This window comes from Marmota marmota, unplaced genomic scaffold (assembly GCF_001458135.2).
Source record: "Marmota marmota marmota unplaced genomic scaffold, marMar, whole genome shotgun sequence".
Classification (NCBI taxonomy): domain Eukaryota; kingdom Metazoa; phylum Chordata; class Mammalia; order Rodentia; family Sciuridae; genus Marmota; species Marmota marmota.
This window is the reverse complement of record NW_025999941.1, coordinates 9,138,823-9,150,758: the sequence shown is the minus strand read 5'-3', so window position 1 is coordinate 9,150,758 and position 11,936 is coordinate 9,138,823. Positions and strand designations below refer to the sequence as shown.

The 11,936-nt window shown below is 40.7% G+C and overlaps 1 protein-coding gene across 1 annotated transcript in view; it reads left to right on the top strand.

The window, feature by feature from the left end:
• The window catches only part of Cacna2d3 (calcium voltage-gated channel auxiliary subunit alpha2delta 3), a gene marked incomplete at its 5' end in the record, with an annotated part of 864,940 nt that overhangs the window by 249,750 nt on the left and 603,254 nt on the right, over window positions 1-11,936 (top strand). The window contains one exon of the mRNA XM_048801015.1: window positions 10,905-10,964. Coding sequence (XP_048656972.1) covers window positions 10,905-10,964 — 60 coding nt within the window. The remainder of the gene's footprint in view (window positions 1-10,904; window positions 10,965-11,936) is intronic.

The window sequence follows — 11,936 nt, the reverse complement described above, 5'->3', positions numbered from 1 at the left end:
CAGGAGAGAGAGAGGGAGAGAGAGAGAGAGAGAGAGAGAGAGAGAGAGAGAGAGAGAGTCCACGCTCCAGATACAAAATATATACCCCCAAAGCCACACCCCTAATGCCTACCTTTTCCAGTTACACCCCACGTGCCTCCAGTTACCACTCAGTTAATTCCTACCCAGGGATTAATTCACTGATTGGATTAAGACTCTCATAACCCAATCATTTCTCATCTCAATCTTCTTGCATTGTTTCCCCGAGTGAGCTTTTGGGGGACACCTCCCATCCAAACCATAACATGTGCCACCCCGTTGAGCTCTCTGCTTCCTGCTTTGAGTTTTAACAGTACTTAAACCTCTCTGCACTTGGTTTTCCTCTGTGTAAAATTGGGATGGTAAAGCAGTTTGGTGCATGGATAGGGTGTTCTCACCTTATGTGGCCCTCCTGTCATCAGCCATGCCACCGTGTCTGCTTGCTTCTCCTCCCAACTGAAGTATGATCATGCCAACGTCCTCAGAGCCTAAGCCCTCCGAACGATTCTCCCCACATAATTCATCATCGTCATCATTGTCAGCAGCAGTGGCCTCAATAACAGCTGACATAAATGAGCATTAACTCTGTGCCAGAAATTTTGGCTCAGAATACTATCATCAAGTTGCTAGAGCCAGGATTCAAACTCAGGTTGCCTTGACCCCAAGAGCCTGCACTCTGGGCCAACACATGTTCAATCCCAAACTGAAGTTGTCCCGGTAAACATTTGGATGGATGGATAGGAGGAAAGAACTAAAAGGAACAGGTTTTTCGCCCACATCACATGCATCTCAAAATCCATCTGTGTCAAGGTAAAGTCTGAGTGGACATGGATGTTGTTCTGCATTATTCCATTTTCAAGGAGAGAGGAAATTTCCCTTCCCTGGCCATGCTTGGAGCCCAGGGGCTAGGAGCTGCTCGTCCATTGTCTCACAGGTGCCATCCGTCAAAGGAGCTTGCATTGGCAAACAGCTTAATTTCTGTGTTTGTGCCATTCCGAGGACACCAGTCAAAGCTTTCAATAAAGGCCTTTGCCTCATTCCATTTTCAGCTCCACTGATCCCAGATTTCACCAGTGAAGCTGAAAAAGGGAGCGGTGGGTTCTGAAAAGCAGTTCTTAAGGAGCAGGTGCACAGCCTTGTATTTTTTTGAACGTGAGGTTTGCAGTCCTTTCCCTGGCAGCAGAATTAACTTTCACATAACCTCCACGTGACTGTGAACTTGGGGAGCTGCTCCAGGTTCTCCATATGTGAGAGCCAAGTGTGGGAGGCACAGACTCTGTGAAGGTTCCCAGTTCTAGTCAAGCTGTTTTATGCTGGAAAGTCTTGTCTCTTGCTCTGCCTCATCTTCATGGCATCTTAGGCTTGAGTGGACTATGTGGAGAGCAGGCTGTGTCTTTCAGGTCTCAGACTGGGCTTAGCCCTGAGTTACTCCATTTCATAAAGCAGCAACTGGACAAGAGTTACTCCACTTTGAGTAAGACAGTGGCATGCAGCACACACCAGCCGGTGATCAGACCATCCAGTGAATGTGCTATGAAGTCCTGAGGCTAGAAAGCTCCTGCCTCTGTCTCTGGGGCTGCAACTCAGTTCAATCTCCCTCTTTTATGTGGCCCACTTTGAAACTGCCTGAGTGGGGAACTTGGCCTGTAAGCTTTGCACCCTGAACGAGTTCTTCACCTGGTTGGAAAACTTGTTTGACCACCAGCAGTGACTATATTTCTATCTGTTCTCTACTTTTTTGCTCTGGAAGCCTCTTGAAACCCTAAGGCCACCTTAAACCTCCCTTAGCCTGTGTATCATTGTGTAAAGTGTGAAGTGTGACTTTAGCATTATAGATACTAATCATTAAGGTGGGAATGGAATGTGCGATTGCCTCATTCATGACACCAAGTGAACCATGAGTGTTTTGGGTGAATGAAAGCCAATGAAAGTGATGTCGCTTATGGAATTTATTATCATTCAATAAGTTATTGTTATTCTGACATTGTGGAGAGACACAGACATGTCCAGTCTATGTTAATGGCATAGCTTGCCTACAACAGCATCCTTTAGGAAATGTTCTAAATGTACATTCCAATGTACATTCTCAGGTTCTCATGCTGAGGGACAGACCAAAGATAGGATTTAGTTCATCAGAGAAGAAAGACAAGGCTCAGAAACAATGAAAATTTGCCTAGTGCCAAGCAGCCAGTGGGTAGGAAGACTTGGAATTCTAACTTTTATATATCAGTCAGCTTTTCATTGCTGTGACTAAAATATCTGACCAGAACAACTCACAGGAGGAAAAGTTTATCTGGACACACAGTTTAGAGGTTCAATTCATGCTGTGGGCCTGAGGCGATGCAGAACATCATGGTGGAAAGATGTGGTGGAGGAAAGCTGCTCAGCTCAGGACAGATGGGAAACAGAGAGAGAAAGAGAGAGATGAGGGGCCAGGGACAAAAGAGAAACCCCAGAGACACGCCCCCAGAGACACGCCCCCAGTGACCTACTTCCTCCATACCTTACCTACCTGCATTTACTATCCAGTACAGTTAGTCCTTTCAATTTATAAATCTATCAAACGGATCAATCCACTGATGAGTTTACAGTTCTCATCATCTAATCATTTCGTCTCTCCTCATTGCTACATTGACTCCTGAGGTTTAGGGGGACATCTCATCTTCGAACCGGAATACTTTGTCCTTTTGGGTTCTGAGTCCTGTGAACAAAATCTTTGAAATTGGAAACTAAATCACCTATTTCTTGGGGTCCCTAATAGGTCCTGATGACCTAGTAGGTTCTCAACGAATACTTGCTAAACTAAATCGAACAGAAGTGATGGAAAAAAGAAGGTCACTACCAGGAAAGAACACTGTCCAACAGGGCTCTTACCAACTCTAATACCCGGGCCAGGACTTACCTCATCTGGGACTGACGTTCCTGTCTTGCTTGGCTTGTTGGGCAGTATCTTCAATGCTCTGCCATCCTGGGTTCCATTCTGCCTTCTGAGTAAACCCAGGAAAGGTTGTAATGAAGGGCTGGAATAGAATTTTGTTTACCATTGTCAGAACAATTAGGGAAGGGCGGTTTCCATCCCTTGTGCAAAACAAATGTTCGTCCTGAAAGTCATGTAATGTTATAGTCCCTGTTCATTCTCTCAGGAAGTTAAAGACAGTTCTATTATCCACAAAGGAAATAGCTCAGTTACCCCCTGAACTGAAATGTACTGAGGGGACCTTTCAAGTTTTGTCGATAAATAGCCTTGATTTTGATAATCAACCCTAAAAACCTTCCCAGGGCGGGTATAAGTAGAGGGCATTCTTTAAAAGTGCTGTATTATTTTGAAAATTGCTTAGGCTGAAATATAAAGCAGACTGGCTCTCCTCTTCCTAAGCCTGCTCCCCTCGCTGCCTGGGCCCTTGAGCAGCCCTTTTAAGCAAAGTTTGGCTGGTTCCATTTTCAACACCTTTGCAAAAAGCTCCATTTTGGCACAGGGAGCCTTCGATTATAGAATGAGATGACTTTAGTTTGGAAATTGGCCATCCACGTTGATAACAGGTATTAATTTAATCAGCCTCAAATTGATAACAGGCATCTCCTGTGGAAACAAAGATAATTTGTTATTGATTGTGATTGTGTCTCCTGATGTAAACCACAGGCTTATTTTGTCTTGTAAAAGGCCGGTGTAGCTTTCTAGGATCTGAAGGAGACAGGAAGCGGGAGGAGGAGGAGGGAAGGAAGGAAAGAGACTGCTCCATACACATGAGGTGTGTTTGTTCTTTTGTTCGGTTACCTGCTTTCTCTGGAAACCTTATAGATTAGCTTTTATAATCCACTTTGAAAATGTTTTTGCCGTTTTTAAAGCAGAAGCAATCTTTGCAGCTTTCAGGCAGAAGGTCATTTTACACAAAATGTTCATTCGTGTGCAACAAAGCTCATTTCTTTTACAGGAACAAAGAAATAATGAGGCCTCTTTAAAAGCTGTTTTTCTCTAAAGAAATGATCATCTTGATAGTAGGTGATTTACATGTGCCACTTCTATGGGAATTGAAAAGTAAAAACATTTGTATCAATAAGGATCACGGAATATAATCAAGCTCTCAGATATGATTCTGACTGAGTGGCAGCCTTGCAGGGTGGGAGGGGCCAATTGCTCCTTGTCTGACTGCATCCATCTCTCCAGGTTCTTCCTTTTGTCCTGCTTTATGGCCTGATGTCCTTGACATGGCCTTTGTGTAGGTCTCTGAGTGCTAGCTGTTTCCAGAACATTTCTCTAATTGCTGCTTGCAGAACATTTTCTTACCTCCAAAAGTAAGTGTGAAATGTTCTCATATTGGTTGGAACATTCTTTCAGCACCTGGATGTCTTTCTCCTAGGTGTTTTCTTTTCTCCTTCAGAGCTCAGCTAAATGTCACTCGTTCCTGGAAGCTTCCTTGGTCTCCTGGCAGTATTCTTTTTTCACTTAAAAATAGCTATTTTTCCTTGTGTAGGTCCCTCCCTCTCCTATAAACCACCTCACAATGCTTCTGGGTCTCTAGTGAAACAGTCCCACATTTTGGGAAATAATCTTCTAATGATTCTAGCTACAAAAACAGCAAAATCTGGGGGGTGGGGGCACAAGCCTGTAATCCCAGCGACTCTGGAGGCTGAGGCAGGAGGATCGAGAGTTTAAAGTCAGCCTCAGCAAATTAGTGAGGCCCTAAGCAACTCAGTGAGACCCTAATAAAATATAACAACTCAGTGAGTCTCTAATAAAATATAAAAGTCTCTGGGGATATGGCGTGGTGGTTAAGCACCCCTGTGTGCAATCCCAGGAACAAAAAAAATAAAAGTAGCAAAGATTCATCTACACCGTTCCAGGGTAATGAAAACTGTATGCCAAGAAAAGCAACACAAGTAGGAATGAAAATGTAAATGTGAACATCTTACTTTATGTCTCCAGTGTAATGGTTCTGGAAGGGGATAGCTTCTGACCCTGGACACACGATAGAAGTGTTTGGAATTATAGGAACGAAGCAATCTCATTTTGTTTGGGTTCCTAGAGACATCTTTTGATGACCCTTACTGAGCATAGAGATGTTTCATTTAGTTTCTGGTATCTATTGATTTTGAAGTTGGTGAGGAGAGGACCTGGGTCTCCTCTGTCCTCACTCATGGACTATAGGCATGTCCTTGTCCAGCCCTGCCATGTCATGTGAGAGTGGGTAGCATTCGTCCTAGGTACACATTCTAATTGATGGACAAAAGCTATGATTCTTTTTCCATCAAACCCATGTCCTTAATACAAAAGCCACATGCACTGTGGCGCATGCTTGTAATCCCACCAGTTCAAGAGGCTGAGTCAGGAGGACGGTGAGTTCAAAGCCAGCCTCAGCAACTTAATGAAGCCCTAAGCAAGACCCTGTGTCTAAATAAAATATAAAAAGGTCTGGGGATGTGGCTCAGTGGTTAAGCACCCTTCGGTTCTATCCCTAGTACCAAAAGAAAAAGAAAAGAGAGAGAGAGATAGAGAGAGAGGGAGAGAGAGAGAGAGAGAGAGAGAAAGAAAGAAAAATTCAAAAAGCCACCAAATCTAGGGTAAGGAAAATATGAACCATGCCACACTGAGTACTGTTGCACACAGTAATCAAAGCATAGCATCAACTACTGTGTTTGCTTGTTTTAGTCCTTGTTGACATGAAGGCAGGGTCATGTAATACCTAGCTCTGATATTAATGACAATTCATTAACTAGCTCCAAATTAATCATCGATGCAGCCCAAATCTAATGACTATAGATTTTCTTTAAAGTTTCCCCACTTGAACTTAATTCTTATTTGGGAAAGAATAATGTATTCATTCCAGAAAAAAAATGGCAATAAAAACCCTGGTATGAGTATTATATGTGTTGTTGCAGAATGCTGAATGAAAACCACTAAACATATTAAGTGCTTTGAAATCTTTGTTATATTCAGACAGTTCATTGAAACAGCTTTTACAAGCCAAAGCTTTTGAGCTTTAACAGGATAAATAAAAATAACTTTTTACTTTGCTTTTCCATATGATTTTTATAGTATTGTTTTGCTTTAAGGATTTTCATCTGTAATTATCCCTCCCACTGTTTTAGGATTTTTTTTTATTAACTTTTTATTTTCATTGGTCCCCAATTTGTTCATTCTGATGGAATCGGTAGGAGTTCAGTAGTAAGTTCCTTCGGGTGGATATCATATTTTCCATTTTCTTTCCCACATCTCAATGCATGTTTCTTTCTTTTCTCCCATTGTTAAGTCAAAAATGACCAGGAAAAGAAAATGCAAGCAGAACACACACACACACACACACACACACACACGAAGAAGGAGAAGGAGAAGGAGAAGGAGAGAAGGAGAGAAGGAAGGAAGGAAGGAAGGAAGGAAGGAAGGAAGGAAGGAAAGAAAGAAAGAAAGAAAGAAAGAAAGAAAGAAAGAAAGAAAGAAAGAAAGAAAGAAAGATCATTTTCTTTTTTTGATGCAGTCTTGGTCTGATTTTTCCTTCTTCTAGACCATGACCAAGTTTGACCTCTCCAGTGGCTTTAACCCTACTGTTGATTTAAGTGTTTGGGGAGGAAGTGGGAGGCTGTGCATTCCAAGTGTTCTTCAGATATACATGGGGTCATTGTCACAAGAAGTAAGATGTGATTTTCAATGAAATGCTTTAATATCCCCTCTGTTCCCCTTAGCAGCTTCGCCTTCACCACAGCTGTAAATACTTTCCGTGGTCCATGGAGTCTTGTGTTTCTTATTTATAAAGATAGCTCTTGTTTGTATTTATTTCCCAAAAAGGGAAGAGTTATGTAGAAATATAAAAAGTCAGGGAAATGTGCATCAACTCTTGAATTACAACCTTTTAGCTGGTGGGTACTCTGTACAAAGGATTTATATTTTACTATATTGTTATCCTTTTTACTGAGTAAGGAAATGCTTTGGCATTAAAGAAGGAAAAAAAAAAAATCCGTGAACAAAACTGCTGTTTTCTAGTACCTCAGAGCTCAGTCTGAAGACTGGAGACTTCAAAGCAATTTTTATTTCCAGTGTTCAATTTTAATTAAAAACCACATTCACAATTCTGTAATCCCATCTGCAGATTCAAAAAGGGAATTCATATAAGAGAAAATTAACTTATTATTATTAAAATACATTGCCTTTCTAATAGATATAATAGAATAATCATTTTCCCCAGGCTCTGTGGTGATTCCTCACATAATCACTAAAATATTAGAAATTTTAATGGATTTTTCTTGCCTGCCAATGATAATCAAACTTATTTTTTAAAACATTCTTTTGACGAAGTTGATAAGGATATTTGCTCAGGGAAGAGAAGTTATGGGCTGTTATTTTCTACTGGCCAGTGTCAGAATTTGAAGCTGAATGGCCTTGACTTTGTTAGATGAGGATTCAGTTTATTTTTTATTTGATAATGGTAGGAACTTTGGTCCCCAGGAGTCTATTTTAGGTAAATTTATGGCACATGGTTTTCTTCTCAAAGAACATTTCTTTTAAGAAAGGTCAACTATCCTTTATTGCTCCTACAGGGTGTGGAGTTCTTCATGTGCCCCTTGTGCACAGTAAGAGTGCATCCTGGGAGATTTCCCCTGTATCCTTCCAGAAAGTGTAGGCCCGTCTCCCATCGGCCTCTGCCAGTGGTTGGCCATGTCTAGCAATATCCTAGCAGAGAGCCCTGTTCCAAAGTACTTAGTTGCTTCATGCGAGGTAACTATTACATGTAGCTGCCAGTCAACTATCTTCTCTTGAATCATATTTCCTAAAGCTCTGGAGTGAACATGATGGGAAAATAACCTTCATGGAAATAAGATTTGTGAGTGAAATTAAGTTTAAGACAGGCGTGCAGCAAATTTAACTTGAACATGTGGTGGTGCATGCCTGTAATCCAGTGACTTGGGAGGTAAGGAGGATCACAAGTTCAAGGCCAGCCTCAGCAACTTAGTGAGGCCCTGCCGCAAAATTAAAAAAAAATAGATAAAAGAAATTGGGCATTTAGCTCATTGGCAAAGCATCCCTGGGTTCAATCGCCAACACCAAAAAACAAAACAAAACAAAAATCCAACAAAACTGGTCAGCAGTATCAGAAGTCAGAGTCTGGTGTCCTCTGTGCTCAGCACGGAAGGCAGTGTCTTGGCTGCTCTGAGCAGAGAAGGCAGTATTACTGAATTATTTCCAGTGTATTCCTTCTGTGTCCTGTCCCTTGTGTTGTGGTGTTTGTGGTTGAAATACATTTTGTATGGTGTTATCCAGGAATATGTTAAAGAGTATGTATGATTATATGATGTGCATAGACATATAAACATATACATACACATGTGTAAAGGAAATGTTATATATGAAACACAGTCCCTTGTAATCTTTGCATAACTTCAACTCACCTATTATTTTCATTTTGTTAGTAAGAAACAAGATTGTCGTTCCCTTTCTCTCTCTCTCTCTCTCTCTCTCTCTCTCCTTCTCTCTCTCTCTCTCTCTCCCCAATATTATCTGTCTTGGACCTTGTGAAGTTTTATTTTGCTCTTATCTTTTGATCAATTGGCTGTTTCATTGATGTTTTTATTTCTCCCCCTGGACTCTCAGAATCCATTGAAAAACTTTTTAAGGTGTTTAAGTAAACAAATACTCAAAATGCATGAAATTGTTTTGATAATGTAAGTGTTCAGACATGCATAATATTTATACACACTCTATAAAGCTCAATATGTAACGATTTCATAATCCATGCAGAGAAATTCTAAATCTGTTACAAAGATTAAGAGAATAAGCTCTCAGGAACATAGATTTCTTCTATTGCTGCCTGTCACTCATCTGTCAGGATTCATATCAATATCTTTGCAGATTGCACCATGTGATCCTGGAAGCCTGCCAAACTTCATTGACTAGGATGATTCCAAGATAAGCCAGTGAAAGCGTGGGGCCAACAGTCTCCACACACAGTATCTGCTCCTATTTTTCTCTTTTTTCTGCTTCTCACCATCATGTCTCTTTTCTGTAAATAATTCGATGTCTTAAAATTAAAGTATATATGCAAACAGGTTTTAAAAAGACAAATAAGAATTAAAAAACCTTGAAGGGTTGGTGAGACCCATTCATCAAAGCATCTGGGTGAGGAAGGGCATGGGGTGAATGCCATCTTCAGTGGCCCTCAAACTTTAGCAACATCCAAACCACATGGAGGACGGGCTTAACCTGGGGCCACCCCCAGACCTGTTGCTTTGGCTTGACCGGATGCAGTCTGAGAGTTTGCATTTCTAGCCAGTTTCCAGGTGAAACCCATACTGCAGAAGGGGACTATTCTTTGAGAACCCCTACTCTACAGTCACCTCTTCATGTGGTTCAGATGAAGAAAATGAGGCCCAGAAAGGGAAAGGGGTTGCCCCAGGATCTTACAACTGGGCTTGTCCCAAGATTCCTCGCAAGAGGGTTGGCATCTGGGCTAGAGTAAAGAATGGGTCTTCTGGATCTGGCTCTGGAATATCTTCTGGGGTCTGTTCTCTGTCTGATCAGGGAAAAAGAGGCCCTTCCTGACCTGTCTGTGGGATCACTATCTCTGCTGGCCCTTCTCTTTGTAAGTCCCATGGAGAAGGAGGGCTTTGGTGCTCTTTACTGCTGTCTGAAGTTACCCTTTTCAAACACCCAGGTACTCCTGGGACATTTATCTGTTTATTCATGACCCTTTAGAGCTTAAAACTACTGTCACCATCTTTCAAACATGGCCTATTAAACTCAGGTCTGTGTTATGACAAGAAAAAGTAAAGTCAAGACAGCGTAGGCAGCCGGGAGCAGTTACGCATGCCTGTAATCTCAGTGGCTTGGGAGGCTGAAGCAGAAGGATCACGAGTTCAAAGCCAGCCTCAGCAACTTAGTGAGGCCCTAAACAATTCATCAAGACCCTGTCTCTAAATAAAATATAAAAAAAGGGCTGGGGATGTGACTCCAAGGACTCCTGGTTTCAATCCCTGATACCAAAAATAAAAATAATAAAATAAAAAATAAAGACAGCATAAGCTACAAGAGTAACCATGGAAAAAATAAAAGTGGCTGAATTTTTACTTAGTTCTAAAGGTTTCATTTTTCAAGTCTTTGAAATTTTAGTGAAATATTATTTCACTAAATGAGTTTTCTGCAATATCCTCCAGTCTGTATTTTCATGATGGGAAATATCTTTTGGTTGGTGAATTCAAATTAAAGTAAAACTGACTTTGGTAGTTGACAGATTTTCTTTAAATAAGGACAAGTCATGAAATTGTTTTGGTAAGAATATGAATTTGTTGAATTTACTTGGATAAGACAAATACTAAGTACGGTGTTCTCATGGGTCCTGTGTATTGATTTAGTTTCAGTGATTATATTATTGGGATGCAGATTGCTAAAATGGCATTTGTGTACCATAAAATGCAAATAACTATCACCTGATAATTGTATAGTAGAACTGGGTGCCAAAAGAATTGACCTTGAATGGGGAAATTAAAAGAAGTGCTGTTTTCCAAACCAGAAGGGAAGAACGTTAGCTCACATAGAGTTGGACTCAGTTCAACTCAATAAATCTTGACTAAGGGCCTTCTATACCTACAGAATGTACTGTTCTAGGTAGGTGTTGGATCCGAATTGGGTCTTAAGAGCCAGTATCTTTGAATTTTTATGAAAATGAATGCAGAACACATGTGTATTTGTAGGTATAAATAATGATAAGTGTTTAGTGGAGAAGTTATAGTTGAATGATGGAAGCAGAGGTTAAATTTGGCCAATGGCATAATTATCTCCAGTTTCCCAGGAGCAAAGCCTCCAGATCTCCATGCATATCCTGAAACTCAGACTTTCCATGTTGTACAAATGGAGTCTAGGCTGCAATTCTAATCTTGAATGTCACTTTCTGTCTTCACAGCGTCTCGTGGAGGCTGCGGAAGAGGCACACCTGAAACATGAATTTGACGCAGACTTACAGGTAACTGACTATAGTTGGAGTTATGTGGCTTTGTGGGTTTCAACAATTGGAAGAGGCTTTGGGGAGGATGGTGTGGAGTCAGAATGAATGTGCCTCTGTCTTGGCAGGATAAGATAGCAATCCTCAACCACCTTCCACCAATGACAGTTACAGTGGGTGACGCCACACACTCACATGTATGTAAACAGATTGCCATGTGTAGGGAGTTAGGTCCATCAACTGACCGGAGTTCTCAATGATAAATTGATAAAATAGGGCAATATATCCAAATCCCACTTCCAGGTCTGCATTTTGGAATATAAGTGACTGAAAATGTTGTAATGGATCTGACTTAGTATTGGTTGTTAAAACTGAACATCACGTGTCAAAAGTTAAAGACTTTGCATACTTGGGACTTAAACATCTATTTAATAAATTTCTTGCAGGAGATCTTGTATATGATCATGGAACACCTGTGTTTGGTTGAGAAGGATTTAGATGTTGATGTGTGTAGAAAACATGGTAAAAGGCAGCAAGTGATTGGATTGAAACTTAGAATATTGTGGGGGTCCCTTCTGGAGGAACATTTTATCTGAATTGTCATTTTGAGTTTTATAGTCTTTTCTCTCTTCTTGAAAAACAGAAGGAACAAATCATAATCTTCTACTCTGCTATTTGCTAGGATATATCGTTTTTGTGGCATGTGGTCACAATTAGGAAATAGTATTTATTTTGCTATGTTTTCATTAATATGGAAAATATAAAGCCAGACATAAAATTTTAAGCACAACAAGATGGCAATCCAAGGCTGGCTCTTTCCCATGGATGCATCTCTTGTGTTATCACTTCCATCCATATTTTTTTCCTTATGGGTAAAAGAGTACACACTCAAATGGGGGTAGTTGAGGAAAGTTTAATAGGAGGAATATTTACAGATGTGTGGTCAGGTTGAGAGAAACAAGCAAATGATGGTATTGAGAGAAAGGAACAGGG